This window comes from Girardinichthys multiradiatus, chromosome 14 (assembly GCF_021462225.1).
Source record: "Girardinichthys multiradiatus isolate DD_20200921_A chromosome 14, DD_fGirMul_XY1, whole genome shotgun sequence".
NCBI classification, from domain to species: Eukaryota; Metazoa; Chordata; class Actinopteri; order Cyprinodontiformes; family Goodeidae; genus Girardinichthys; species Girardinichthys multiradiatus.
The window spans coordinates 45,855,598-45,870,450 of NC_061807.1; the positions used below are offsets into that span (position 1 = coordinate 45,855,598).

General features: G+C 42.9%; 1 protein-coding gene across 2 annotated transcripts in view; it reads right to left on the reverse strand.

Moving 5' to 3' along the window:
- rce1a (Ras converting CAAX endopeptidase 1a) overlaps window positions 1-14,853 on the reverse strand; it is a 97,983-nt gene that overhangs the window by 39,822 nt on the left and 43,308 nt on the right. Inside the window, exon 5 of one of the 2 annotated variants that reach the window (XM_047385131.1) lies at window positions 1,547-1,714. The exons of the other annotated variant lie outside the window; for it this stretch is intronic. Within the exon in view, the coding sequence (XP_047241087.1) occupies window positions 1,547-1,714 (168 nt within the window). The remainder of the gene's footprint in view (window positions 1-1,546; window positions 1,715-14,853) is intronic. 2 annotated transcript variants of the gene reach the window in all.

A 14,853-nucleotide genomic window follows, 5' to 3' on the forward strand; every position in this document is an offset into this window, starting at 1 on the left:
ATTTGGAGTCACACATAAAATTAAAGTGGAAAAACACACTACACGCTGATCCAACTTTGATGTAATGTACTTAAAACAAGTCAAAATGAGGCTCAGTATTGTGTGTGGCCTCCACGTGCCTGTATGACCTCCCTAAAACGCCTGGGCATGCTCCTGATGAGACGGCGGATGGTCTCCTGAGGGATCTCCTCCCAGACCTGTACTAAAGCATCTGCCAACTCCTGGACAGTCTCTGGTGCAACGTGACGTTGGTGGATGGAGCGAGACATGATGTCCCAGATGTGCTCAATCGGATTCAGGTCTAGGGAACGGACGGGCCAGTCCATAGCTTCAATGTCTTCATCTTGCAGGAACTGCTGACACACTCCAGCCACATGAGATCTAGCATTGTCCTGCATTAGGAGGAACCCAGGGCCATCCGCACCAGCATATGGTTTCACAAGGGGTCTGAGGATATCATCTCGGTACCTAATGGCAGTCAGGCTACTTCTGGCGAGCACATGGAGGGCCATGCGGCCCTCCAAAGAAATGTCACACCATTACTGACCCACTGCCAAATCGGTCATGCTGAAGGATGTTGCAGGCAGCAAATCGCTCTCCACCGTGTCTCCAGACCTTGTCAGGTCTGTCACATGTGCTCAGTGTGAACCTGCTTTCATCTGTGAAGAGCTCAGGGCGCCAGTGGCGAATTTGCCAATCCTGGTGTTCTCTGGCAAATGCCAAGCATCCTGCACGGTGTTGGGCTGTGAGCACAACCCCCATTTGTGGACGTCGGGCCTTCATACCATCCTCATGGAGTCGGTTTCTAACCGTTTGTGCAGACACATGCACATTTGTGGCCTGCTGGAGGTCATTTTGCAGGGCTCTGGCAGTGCTCCTCCTGTTCCTCCTTGCACAAGGCAGAGGGACCGGTCCTGCTGCTGGGTTGTTGCCCTCCTACGGCCTCCTCCACGTCTCCTGGTGTACTGGCCTGTCTCCTGGTAGCGCCTCCAGGCTCTAGACACTACACTGACAGACACAGCAAACCTTTTGCCACAGCTTGCATTGATGTGCCATCTTGGATGAGCTGCACTACCTGAGCCACTTGTGTGGGTTGTAGAGTCCGTCTCATGCTACCACGAGTGTGAAAGCACCACCAACACTCAAAAGTGACCAAAACATCAGCCAGAAAGCATAGGTACTGAGAAGTGGTCTGTGGTCCCCACCTGCAGAACCACTCCGTCATTGAGTGTGTCTTGGTAATTGCCAAAGATTTCCCCCTGTTGTCTATTTCATTTGCACAACATCATGTGAAATTGATTGTCAATCAGTGTTACTTCCTAAGTGGACAGTTTTGGTTTCACAGAAGTTTGATTTACTTGGAGTTATATTGTGTTGTTTAAGTGTTCCCTTTATTTTTTTGAGCAGTGTATTTTATCCATGTACTAAATAAAATTTAAGCAAAATATTTTAAGCATTTTTTCCATCATTTTGGGTGCATAGATATACCTTACAACAAATAATCTCAAAATTGTCAGTATGGAAAGTTTATGACAGTTTAACTCACCCACTCCAAAAAACAGAGGGCATGTGAAGATGGCAGTAAAAGGACCAGCACAGGGCACCAGCATGGGCAACATACAAGCTCTGAACACCAACTCTTCAGTTAATGGTGCAACCACTTGATTCCTCAACCAGCGCATGTCACTGAGGCACAACGTCCAAAAGCATGGGTCTTTAAGAAAAGGCAGACACGAGGTAGAAGATCTATTGTTATTTGGGTCAATGCAACATTTTTTCCATAAATATACTTTTTACCAGGTAAGTTTAAGGCTAAATCCCATTTTCTAAGGTGATCCATATCCCTAACCCTACTCCTACACTTTCAACCCCCAAAGTAGGGGCTAAACTGAGTGACAATCTTAAGTATCTGATCCATCATTAGTTATTGCTGAAACTACTACGTAAACATATGCAAGTTAAAATGGCTGGATGTTTTGTGTTAATAATTATTAATCCTGCAGCAGCTGTAACAAACGTTTTTTATGCTCATTAACAATTGATTATAAAACTCCAATGACAAATGTTATACATCTGAAAGTATCAAACTAGCCATTACAGCCCTTTTTTGTCTCTGTCCTTTGGACAGTTTACTTATTTATAATGTTTTTGCTTGTTGACAAAGAACTCACTACTTACATCCTGTTGTGTTGTTTATTTTATAAAATGTAAAAACAAAGGAAGCTCTATTTAGCAATAGCAATCCTCTCCAGATTTATACATAGTCCTTTGTAAGCTAGTAAAGTTTGTTCATATTAGCCCCTTTCACAGATAAAAATCCAAAAATGCCTTACAGAGAGAGCATTGCCATTAAAACACGATTAACTCTGGGCAATGAGTAGATTTTGGTTTGAGGAACTTAGACCTCAAGTTGGGGGTGTGTGGCTCAGTAATAAAAGCAGCTTGACCATGCAGGGCCCTAAAGGTTGAAGTCAGGATTTTAAGTGAATTTCAAAATAAATAGCTAACCAGTGTAAACACAATAAAATAGGAGTGATGTGAGCTCTTATGTTTGTTCCATTTAAGTGTCTTGTGGCATAGTTCTGGACCAACTGAAGAAAATCTAGGGCTTTTTTTTTAATGGTTCATGTAAAAAGTGCAATGCAACAGACTAGAGAGAACAAAAAAAAAGCATGAAGTTCATGTTCTGAGAACAAAATGCTTATTTTAGAAAATGTTCTCAAATAATTAAAATTATTTTGAACTATTAGTTTTGCGTTACGTTTAAGAGACATTGATTGGTCAAAAACAACAACTAAAGTCCTTAAATTGGGCTTGTCAGCAGAATTCAAATAACCAATCTGGTGCCTGATGAAAGGAGGTTTATACAGACACAATGCTTCGGTTTGAAAGGTAAGAACCATTCATACTCTTCCAGAGATCTCCCACTAAATTATGAAGCTTGGTAATTAAGTGATACAGTCAATCATGGTGTGATTGACTTTGTCAAATGATGCTGAACTGTCTAACAAAACTAAAACATTAAATTCACCAGTGTCTGTGGCCATCATGATGTCAAAAGCAGTTTCTGTGTAATGCATTTCTTGAAACCCAGACTGGTGTTCATCAAAAATGTTTTCTTGACCCTGTAGTGCAATTTGCTGTACAGTCAGCAGTTACAAACAGAAAAACATACAACAAGCTAATCAACAATAATTCTCACATGCTGAAATCTATCAGTCTGTCAGCAGTGGCAATAAAAGATTTTGCGAGTACTGGTTGTGCAGAGTGGCATTACATTTCTCCATCCAGATGGCAAAAGTTGAAACTCAGCTCAAACCGAATGTACGGAAACGGATATAATAATCTAAATTTTTTTTTTTAATGATCATAGAGGTCATTAAGATTGTCAAGAGTGATGCCAGCAATTTAACTGCATTCTTTAACATGTCCTGAAAACAGTTCTTATTCCTAATTGAAAGTGACCAATGCCAATAGATGATAAAAAAGGTAAGAATAGACTCAATAAAATTTAAAATAAAGCACTTTCTTTAAACTGAGACTGACATTAAAAGTGCAAAGTTTCCGATAAAAGTAAGTGTACTGGTGTGCTTTTTTAACCAATGAACCCAATCTGGGGTTGAAGCTCAATTTATCATCAATAAGTACTTCCAGGTATTTATATTGTGGTACCAGCCATAGGATTTATTCTGCTAATATTGATAATGGCCTATCAATTTTGCTTTTCAAAATAAAATACCCTACATTGGAATAAATTCCTTCAAGCTTATTGTTAAATTGCATCAAATGTCATTAAAATAATCAGGTTTTGTTTTAAACATCACTACATCTGAAATTCATTTCCTCCTCATTAATATTTTTCCTTTTAATACATGTGTTATTTTAGTATTACTTTGTTTTATTGTGAAATATTGCTTAGCATCATTTGATTCTTGTTGTTCAAAACACTTACCTACTAATTACTAGTCATTTTGTTAAGTGCAATAGTAGAGGTTTACATTCACGTTTTATGACAGTTTTGTGACATGGATCTGACAATGTATCAGCAGATTTTCAATTATGAGATGAATGGAACTTTTCATCTACCTAGCAGTCAAATTTTTGGAGACAACCAAAGAGCTTCATTGCTCAAGGTGCGTTAATAGTTACACTCAATGCTGCATTTTACTACTGTAATTATTTGTTGTTGTGACATTAAGGCATTGTCTTACTAAAATTTGTAATGGAATTATAAATGGCATGAATGAGGATTAGTGCGGGTTGCGATTATCATCTAGAACATAAAGTAATGTGCTTATGTTTAGTTAAATTAAGTTAAATTCATTGTTTTATAAATATAAATTGATATTGGTGAAAAGCTTGGAGTACTTGGAGTACACGTTTTTGAATATAACTGCATTATTTACTTTAAGTGCTGTACCTGCTGAATATGTTGAAAACTCTTCCGGGTGGTCTGTATGTCAACTGTGTCTTTTGTTTCTGATCACACCAAATTAGACATTTATTGATAGCTAATGATGTTGATCATGTTTCTACGAAATGTTCATATTTAGTTTGGTTTGTTTTAAATAGTCATTTCAGCCTTTGCATGAAATATGTTGCTAACTGTGTTCCGCACGGTTATTTTGAATCATTTAATCAATACCTCAAACTCACTGGTAATGACAGCAATCATTAATTTCTCTCATCTACCTCCGATGGCAAGTAATTCTATTGTCGACACGGAGGCACACTTCATTCACTCCAGGTGTGTGGCCAAAAACAGGCCAATATGCCTTTTCTGGACTGCCATGCCAGAAGCCAAGGTTCTCATTGCGGACAGAAAAAAACAGAGGGGCAATCTCTCAAGGTTTTACTGGCCAGGAATGCCAAAAGACATAAATTTGTGGATTAGTATGTAGTTTTAGATTTAGCTTATTTCTAAAAATAGTGCAAATGCTAGTTCTGCAATTATGCAAAGATTACAACTAATGATACATTCGTGGGTCACGGGGGAGACGGGGTGATGCCTATCTCCAGCAGTCTACGGAGGAAAGGCAGGGTACACCCTGGACAGGTCGCCAATCCATCACAGGGCAATACAGAGACATACAGGACAAACAACAATGCCCACACTCATTCACACCTAAGGGCAATTTAGAGACACCAGTTAACCTGACAAATATGTTTTTGGACTGTGGGAGGAAGCCGGAGTACAAGGTGAGAATACACGCATGTACAGGGAGAACATGCAAACTGCATGCAGAAAGACCCCTGGCCAGGAGTCAAACCCAGGACAATCTTGCTGCAAGGCAACAGTGCCACCAACTGCGCCACTGTCGATTTAACAGCGTTTGAAATATGCTGCATATTTTTCTCATCGGGTAAGTCAGTGTGTGACATGCCAGGCCAGTAACGTAATCATAAAACAGGAGGTGGAGTACACACCAATAAAGGTAACAATGCACTTTCCTGAATATTATGTAATCATTCTATTTTAGAAGAAATAATTAAAAAAATATATAAATTGATGTACTTTTTTTATTTACAAATTGTTACCAGTTTCTTAAAGGTGACCAAGCCCTTCGAGCTACTTGGTGTGAATTTGATTGGAGAATTAAACACTACTGCAAGTGGCAATCAATATACTGCATATGTGTGATGATAGACTACTTGACAAAGTGGCAACAACCCTATGCTTTAAAGACAGAGTGTAGAGGAGGTGACCCAATGTCTTCTAAAGTTTATCAGTTTGAAGCACCAATGAGTTCTTACTGATCAAGAGAAGGAGTTTGTCAATGAAGTATGTATAAGAAATTATGTTGGTTTAGAAGTCAGACATAAATTTAATGTGGATAATGTGTTCAATATTTATAGGGAACTATAGTAAAGTAATGTATACATTTTGTTTTCAGCAATTACTTTGTAAAGCAATGTTGGTTTATTGTCTTTTTTATACAAATCAATAAAAAAAAGTCAGTAAAATGATGGGATTAAAAGAAGTCTCTGTGCCCCATACCACCCACAGACAAATGGGTTGGTAGGACGAATAAATGCTACCATAGGGAAATATGTTTTTAACATGAGAATGTATTTAGTTGTTTTGTGGGGTGCTTCTATTAGATCATAATTCTCATCATCTTGTCAATTATATTTCCAGAGCACTTTCCGAACTGGTGCAAAACAAGCCAGAGGACTGGGACAGACATTTGGATGCTGTACTATTTGGCCTAAGAACAAAACGCCAAGTAACTACTAAATTATCACCATATTTTCTGATGTTTGGTAGAAAAGCAAGGTATCCAACTGAAATACCTGAAGAGTGCCATGAAAGTGTAATCAAAACTTATCCACCACTCCACTGACCACCACACCTACCTCCTCATCAAGCACAGAAACATCTATCACTACTGTGACCTCAGGAACATTAACAACCCCTGTGACCACAGAGCAACCTGTCACAGCACAGATACCTTCATATCTGGGAGTAGCAAAACTAACAGTAGATCTTTCCATCATCAGGTGTATGTGTGATAAATTAAACTCACCTAGACCAGTACAATATTAAATACATTTTGTTGTGTACTTGGGGTCTGTAGGAGTGCAGAAAAGTTGAATATAGCCTCTCCAGGTGTTGCGGAGATATCTTAATATTCTTGTTTGGGTCATATTCTTTAGTTCATTCAGTTTTCTCTATCATCTGTTACGTTTTTCCAATTATTACGTCACAGTATTTGCTGTGGGACAGCTAAATAGGTCATGGACTTCCGGCTGATCAATTTTGCGTATCCTCCATATTTATTTTTCACTGCGATTTTGTAGACCAAGCTCAAGTATGCTTACGCTGCAAGAGGATAAGTTCAGTTTGGTTGTTGGGTGTATTAACCCACACAATTCATTACACCATCCTCCAGCATCAAAACCGCTTCATAGTGCCTGGTTAAATTTTATTTTTCATGGAAATGTACCCACATCAGTGGGGAAATTCCTATTGCCCCCACTTCAAGGACAAGTGCCATCAGCAACCTCCACCAGTAACAAGAAGCATTTGCTAAAAGGTCCTGTGACAGACACAGCAAAGCGGTAAGCTGCAAATAATGCTAAAATGACAACAAACTTTATTTTAGACATGAATGTACAGGTCCTTCTCAAAATATTAGCATATTGTGATAAAGCTCATTATTTTCCATAATGTCATGATGAAAATTTAACATTCATATATTTTAGATTCATTGCACACTAACTGAAATATTTCAGGTCTTTTATTGTCTTAATACGGATGATTTTGGCATACAGCTCATGAAAACCCAAAATTCCTATCTCACAAAATTAGCATATTTCATCCGACCAATAAATGAAAAGTGTTTTTAATACATAAAAAGTTAACCTTCAAATAATCATGTACAGTTATGCACTCAATACTTGATCAGGAATCCTTTTGCAGAAATGACTGCTTCAATGCGGCGTGGCATGGAGGCAATCAGCCTGTGGCACTGCTGAGGTCTTATGGAGGCCCAGGATGCTTCGATAGCGGCCTTTAGCTCATCCAGAGGGTTGGGTCTTGAGTCTCTCAACGTTTTCTTCACAATATCCCACAGATTCTCAATGGGGTTCAGGTCAGGAGAGTTGGCAGGCCAATTGAGCACAGTGATACCATGGTCAGTAAACCATTTACCAGTGGTTTTGGCACTGTGAGCAGGTGCCAGGTCGTGCTGAAAAATGAAATCTTCATCTCCATAAAGCTTTTCAGCAGATGGAAGCATGAAGTGCTCCAAAATCTCATGATAGCTAGCTGCATTGACCCTGCCCTTGATAAAACACAGTGGACCAACACCAGCAGCTGACACGGCACCCCAGACCATCACTGACTGTGGGTACTTGACACTGGACCTCTGGCATTTTGGCATTTCCTTCTCCCCAGTCTTCCTCCAGACTCTGGCACCTTGATTTCCGAATGACATGCAGAATTTGCTTTCATCCGAAAAAGTACTTTGGACCACCGAGCAACAGTCCAGTGCTGCTTCTCTGTAGCCCAGGTCAGGCGCTTCTGCCGCTGTTTCTGGTTCAAAAGTGGCTTGACCTGAGGAATGCGGCACCTGTAGCCCATTTCCTGCACACGCCTGTGCACGGTCGCTGTGTTTCTACTCCAGACTCAGTCCACTGCTTCCGCAGGTCCCCCAAGGTCTGGAATCGGCCCTTCTCCACAATCTTCCTCAGGGTCCGGTCACCTCTTCTCGTTGTGCAGCGTTTTCTGCCCCACTTTTTCCTTCCCACAGACTTCCCACTGAGGTGCCTTGATACAGCACTGGGAACAGCCTATTCGTTCAGAAATTTCTTTCTGTGTCTTACCCTCTTGCTTGAGGGTGTCAATAGAGGCCTTCTGGACAGCAGTCAGGTCGGCAGTCTTACCCATGATTGGGGTTTTGAGTAATGAACCAGGCTGGGAGTTTTAAAGGCCTCAGGAATCTTTTGCAGGTGTTTAGAGTTAACTTGTTGATTCAGATGATTAGGTTCATAGCTCGTTTAGAGACCCTTTTAATGATATGCTAATTTTGTGAGATAGGAATTTTGGGTTTTCATGAGCTGTATGCCAAAATCATCCGTATTAAGACAATAAAAGACTTGAAATATTTCAGTTAGTGTGCAATGAATCTAAAATATATGAATGTTGAATTTTTATCATGACATTATGGAAAATAATGAACTTTATCACAATATGCTAATATTTTGAGAAGGACCTGTATTATGTGTTGATATGACGTTCAATTCAATTTTATTTATATAGTGTCAAAACACATGTTGTCTCAAGGCACTTTACAAAGTCCTGGATGAGCATGTAGCGACAGTGGCATTTGCTTGCATTGATTTTGCATTAATACCTCATCCCTCATAGGGGGTGTGGGAGGAGAAGCAGAGAGGAGAGACGCTGCTGTCTGGACTAGTGAAGCTCCAAAGTTTGCCTGAGGAAGTGACAATGTCGGGTATTATTAGGAGGTTTTTGTCTCAGCCATGGCAATAACAAGGACAAGGACTTTAAAGTGCAAAACTGAGATCAAAGTTAATTTTAGGTTGAATATCAGATATTTGCGCTGGTCAGCAGGTCTTCCTTCTGTTTGCTCAGATGCAAACAGTCTGATCACAAACAGTTGCTCTCAGCCTACTCCCTCCTCCTGCAGATGGTAGTTCGCTTAATGACCATCAATAAATTTCCGAATCAAACGCATTGTTTCATGGTGATACAGTTTTGTGGGTTTTGGGGGAAATGTATGTGCGTCAGCTGATTTTATCTGTGATCAAACTGATTTAGGATGTTATTAAATGCAGACCCCCGTCTGGGTGCAATTCAGAAAGCTGATGTGTCTTTCTCTTTTCTTTCAGCCTTCAGGCATGGTATACAGGTCCTTCTCAAGATATTAGCATATTGTGATAAAGTTCATTATTTTACATAATGTAATGATGAAAATTTAACATTCATATATTTTAGATTCATTGCACACTAACTGAAATATTTCAGATCTTTTATTGTCTTAATACGGATGATTGTGGCATACAGCTCATGAAAACCCAAAGATCCTAGCTCACAAAATTAGCATATTTCATCCGACCAATAAAAGAAAAGTGTTTTTAATTCAAAAAACGTCAACCTTCAAATAATCATGTACAGTTATGCACTCAATACTTGGTCGGGAATCCTTTGGCAGAAATGACTGCTTCAATGCGGCGTGGCATGGAGGCAATCAGCCTGTGGCAGTGCTGAGGTCTTATGGAGGCCCAGGATGCTTCGATAGCGGCCTTTAGCTCATCCAGAGTGTTGGGTCTTGAGTCTCTCAACGTTCTCTTCACAATATCCCACAGATTCTCTATGGGGTTCAGGTCAGGAGAGTTGGCAGGCCAATTGAGCACAGTGATACCATGGTCAGATCTGGAATTGGCCCTTCTCCACAATCTTCCTCAGGGTCCGGTCACCTCTTCTCGTTGTGCAGCGTTTTTTGCCACACTTTTTCCTTCCCACAGAGGTGCCTTGATACAGCACTCTGGGAACAGCCTATTCGTTCAGAAATTTCTTTCTGTGTCTCACCCTCTTGCTTGAGGGTGTCAATAGTGGCATTCTGGACAGCAGTCAGGTCGGCAGTCTTACCCATGATTGGGGTTTTGAGTGATGAACCAGGCTGGGAGTTTTAAAGGCCTTAGGAATCCTTTGCAGGTGTTTAGAGTTAACTCGTTGATTCAGATGATTAGGTTCATAGCTCGTTTAGAGACCCTTTTAATGATATGCTAATTTTGTGAGATGAGAATTTTGGGTTTTCATGAGCTGTATGTCAAAATCATCCATTTTAAGACAATAAAAGACCTGAAATATTTCTAAAATATTATATATATATAATATATATATATCTAAATTATATGAATGTTAAATTTTCATCATGACATTATGGAAAATAATGAACTTTATCACAATATGCTAATATTTTGAGAAGGACCTGTATGATCTGTAAATAGTAAAATTATATTTAAGTATGACCAGCTCCAGCCATTGTGGTCCTTACTATTATTGTAGTCCCTCTTGAGTTTTATTTAACTTTTCTCTGCACTACCTCTTTGAAAACCTTCTCATTTCTCCTGGTCCCACAGCCAATCAGTGAGCAGCAGTCTATTCATGTCACATGTAGTCCCTACTAAGCCCCGGTCATACCTGCTCAGGAGCAGGGACCCAAAAAAGTAAAGGTACTGTTACGGAAAAAACTTTAATGGAAACTCTCGCAAAACGGACCGAGTGAATTGAAGCCAGGCCAAATCGAGGTAGTGGCAGAGCGGGCAATTTTATGTCTTGCTGTTTGCATACAGTCGCCTCTAAATTGCACATGCATGGACCAATTTACAATTTATTGATCTTTGTCAACCCTGAAACGGCTCTATTGGATTACATTAGAATTTGGATCAATGGTGCCCCCTTGGAAATTTCAAACGCTCTATCTCCCTCGTATGTCATCGGAGCCTGTGTCACCTAGTGGCGATGTGCAGAAACATGCAGCCTGCTCAGATGCTTTTCTTCCCCGCTCCCTTCTTGCTTGCATTCTTTTTCTCTTAACTTTTGATCTCATAGCGGAAAATACGGAAAAGTTGGACTGAAACTACTTCATACCAGTGACTCCCAAGGATTATTATTATTTTTTCTAAAGAATTTCGCCATGTTTTTTTTTATTGAACCCGAAAGAAGGACAAGTCGACGTCACCTAATCAGCACAACATGCCTTTCTTCACCACAGAGAACTTGACTGTTTTGGAGATGAAACTCCATTAAGTAAATATTGAGATAAATATGGGGTACGGTGATAATTAAACTCTGCCTGTGATCGCAAATAGTGACAGCCAGCTCAACGAATTAGCCAGCAAACAGAACCCAGAGAATACCCCCCCGCCCCCATTATGTTTTATGCGCAAGGCCTAAAAATCAAGGAAGATCACTGCAATTGAATAAGTCAGAATGGCCAGAATTACAGAGAAATGTCCCCATTTCCCCTGGGAAAAGGAGACTTTGACAGTGAGCTGTTGTCACAACAACTAATAGGAGTGAGCCAGCTGGAATTCCCCTCCAAACCAATTTGCCCCACTACAGAATAAAAATCCATCTTCTGAAAACAATAGCAGATATGAGAACCATCTTCTATTCTTCTAAACAGTCTTCTCCTAAGCTGCCAGGGAAAGAGCCTTCCACCGGGCCAAGGACCCTAATAGTGGGCAACGCAGCTGTGAATGGGATCAAACACTTCTGCAACAAGAAAAACACAGAAGTTATGATTGGTACCAATAATGTGGTGTCCAGGGGTTTAGCTTTGTTCTTTCTCTCTCATACACACAGAAAGCACAGAAATTTTACAACTGCCTCCCATCAGGGGCCCAAGTTTTTCCTTTATGATATCCTTTATGATAGAGTTACCACTGGGGCCCAGACTGTATCACAGAGAAGATATTTGAAGGTCCTGATTTGAAGGAGATAGATTAGAGGTGGTGGGGCTCTGCGGCTTTTGAAAGTTGTTGGTTTAGTAGCAGGGCCTAGACCACGAGAAGTGTTGAATGGAGATGATGTAAGAGTCATTTGTGTCCCGATCTTAAAAACCTCTCTCATGTTGTCAGTGAAATCCAGAAAAGCAAGAACTGGGCTCAGTGTAGAGACGGAAAGTTCTATGCGGTCTGTGTTGGTGTCATGGGTGATGGGGTTTAACAGGGGAGTCGGTCTGGGTTGGAGTCTGGGGTGAGGGGGTTTAACAGTTCTGCTGGAGCTGTTGGTGGCAGCGTTCTCATTGTTGTTGATACTCCATGTTATTTGCTGAAGGTTGAGGCTGCTGGCAGATTATTTACCAAATAGAAGAGAATAGGTTTCTGTTCAAACAGAAACCAGCTTATTTGAAAAGGTGTTTTTTTCTCAAAAAATATTAAAATTGTCGATGAGGTTCACAGATGTAGTAGCACTTGCTTTTTTCAACCATTTATTAATCATCAGTAGTCTCGAAAAAATCTAATCTCCACAGAAAATCGGTGCAAAGGGTCCACTGAGAAACACCTTGATATTGAGACCTCAAACTATTTTCAGCAGACGAATGAAATTCTCCTTCAACACTTCCAGATTTTTTTCTAAGCTAAGTCATCTATGGCTCCAAAGTGTACGATAAGGTTTTCGAGGGTCGGGCGCTCTTCTGTGACTGTCAGAATATTCTCTGAGATGTCAGACACCACATTACTGGTACTGTGGTATTGTTTTTACTCGTACTCGTACTCGTCGTCTTCCGCTTATCCGGGACCGGGTCGCGGGGGCAGCAGACTCAACAGAGACGCCCAGACGTCCCTCTCTCCAGACACCTCCTCCAGTTCCTCCAGGGGGAGCCCAAGGCGTTCCCAGGCCAGCCGAGAGACATAGTCCCTCCAGCGTGTCCTGGGACGTCCCCTGGGCCTCCTCCCGGTGGGACGTGCCTGGAACACCTCCCGAGGAAGGCGTCCAGGAGGCATCCGGTATAGATGCCCGAGCCACCTTAACTGGCTCCTCTTGATGTGGAGGAGCAGCGGCTCTACTCTGAGCCCCTCCCAGATGGCCGAGCTCCTCACCCTATCTCTAAGGGAGTGCCCGGCCACCCTACGGAGGAAGCTCATTTCAGCCGCTTGTATCCGAGATCTCGTTCTTTCGGTCATGACCCAAAGTTCATGGCCATTGGTGAGGGTAGGAACGTAGACCGACCAGTAAATTGAGAGCTTTGGTTTTCGGCTCAGCTCTCTCTTCACCACAACGGACCGGCACAGCGCCCCCATTACTGTGGCAGCCGCACCGATCCGTCTGTCGATCTCCCGCTCCATTCTTCCCTCACTCGTCAACAAGACCCCGAGATACTTAAACTCCTCCACTTGAGTCAGGAACTCCCCTCCAACCTGAAGAGGACAAGCCACCCTTTTCCGGTCGAGTACCATGGCCTCGGACTTGGAGGAGCTGATCCTCATCCCAGCCGCTTCACACTCGGCTGCGAACCGCCACAGCGCATGCTGTAGGTCTTGGCTAGAGGGGGCCAGCAGGACCACGTCATCTGCAAAAAGAAGAGATGAAATCCACTGGTCCCCAAACCCAACCCCCTCCGGCCCTTGGCTGCGTCTAGAAATCCTGTCCATAAAAGTTATGAACAGGACCGGTGACAAAGGGCAGCCCTGCCGGAGTCCAACATGCACTGGGAACAGGTCCGACTTAGTGCTGGCAATGCGGACCAAACTCCTGCTCCGCTCGTACAGGGACCGGATGGCCCTTAGTAAAGGGCCCCCGATTCAATACTCCTGGAGCACCCCCACAGGGCATCATGAGGGACACAGTCGAATGCCTTCTCCAGGTCCACAAAACACATGTGAACCGGTTGGGCAAACTCCCATGAACCCTCGAGCACCCTGTAGAGGGTATAGAGCTGGTCCAGTGTTCCACGGCCGGGACGAAAACCACACTGCTCCTCCTGAAGCCGAGGTTTGACTATCGGTCGGACTCTCCTCTCCAATACCCTGGAGTAGGCCTTACCAGGGAGGCTGAGGAGTGTGATCCCCCTGTAGTTGGAACACACCCTACCACCACCCCAGTCTGCCAGTCCAGAGGCACTGTCCCCGAACGCCACGCAATGTTGAAGAGACGTGTCAACCATGACAGCCCTACAACATCCAGAGACTTGAGGTACTCAGGGCGGATCTCATCCACCCCCGAAGCCTTGCCACCGCTGAGCTTTTTAACCACCTCGGTGACTTCAGCCTGGGTGATGAAAGAGTCCAACCCCGAGTCCCCAGCCTCTGTTTCCACCACGGAATGCGTGATGGCAGGATTGAGGAGATCCTCGAAGTACTCCTTCCACCGCCCGATAATGTCCTCAGTCGAGGTCAGCAGTCTCCTGCCCCCACTATAAACAGTGTTGGCGAAGCACTGCTTCTCCCTCCTGAGGCGACGGACGGTTTGCCAGAATCGCTTCGAGGCCAACCGGTAGTCCTTCTCCATGGCCTCACCAAACTCCTCCCAGGCCCGAGTTTTTACCTCTGCCACAGCCCGGGCCGCAGCACGCTTGGCCTCACGGTACCCGTCAGCCGCCTCAGGAGTCCCACAAGCCAACCACAGCTGATAGGACTCCTTCTTCAGCTTAACAGCATACCTTACTGCCGGTGTCCACCACCGGGTTCTGGGATTGCCGCCGCGACAAGCACCGCAGACCTTACGGCCACAGCTACGGGCAGCAGCATCGACAATAGATGCGGAGAACATGGTCCACTCGGACTCTACGTCTCCAACATCCCCCGGGATCTGGTCGAAGCTCTCCCGGAGGTGGGAGTTGAATACATCCCTGGCCTAGGGCTCTGCCAGGCGTT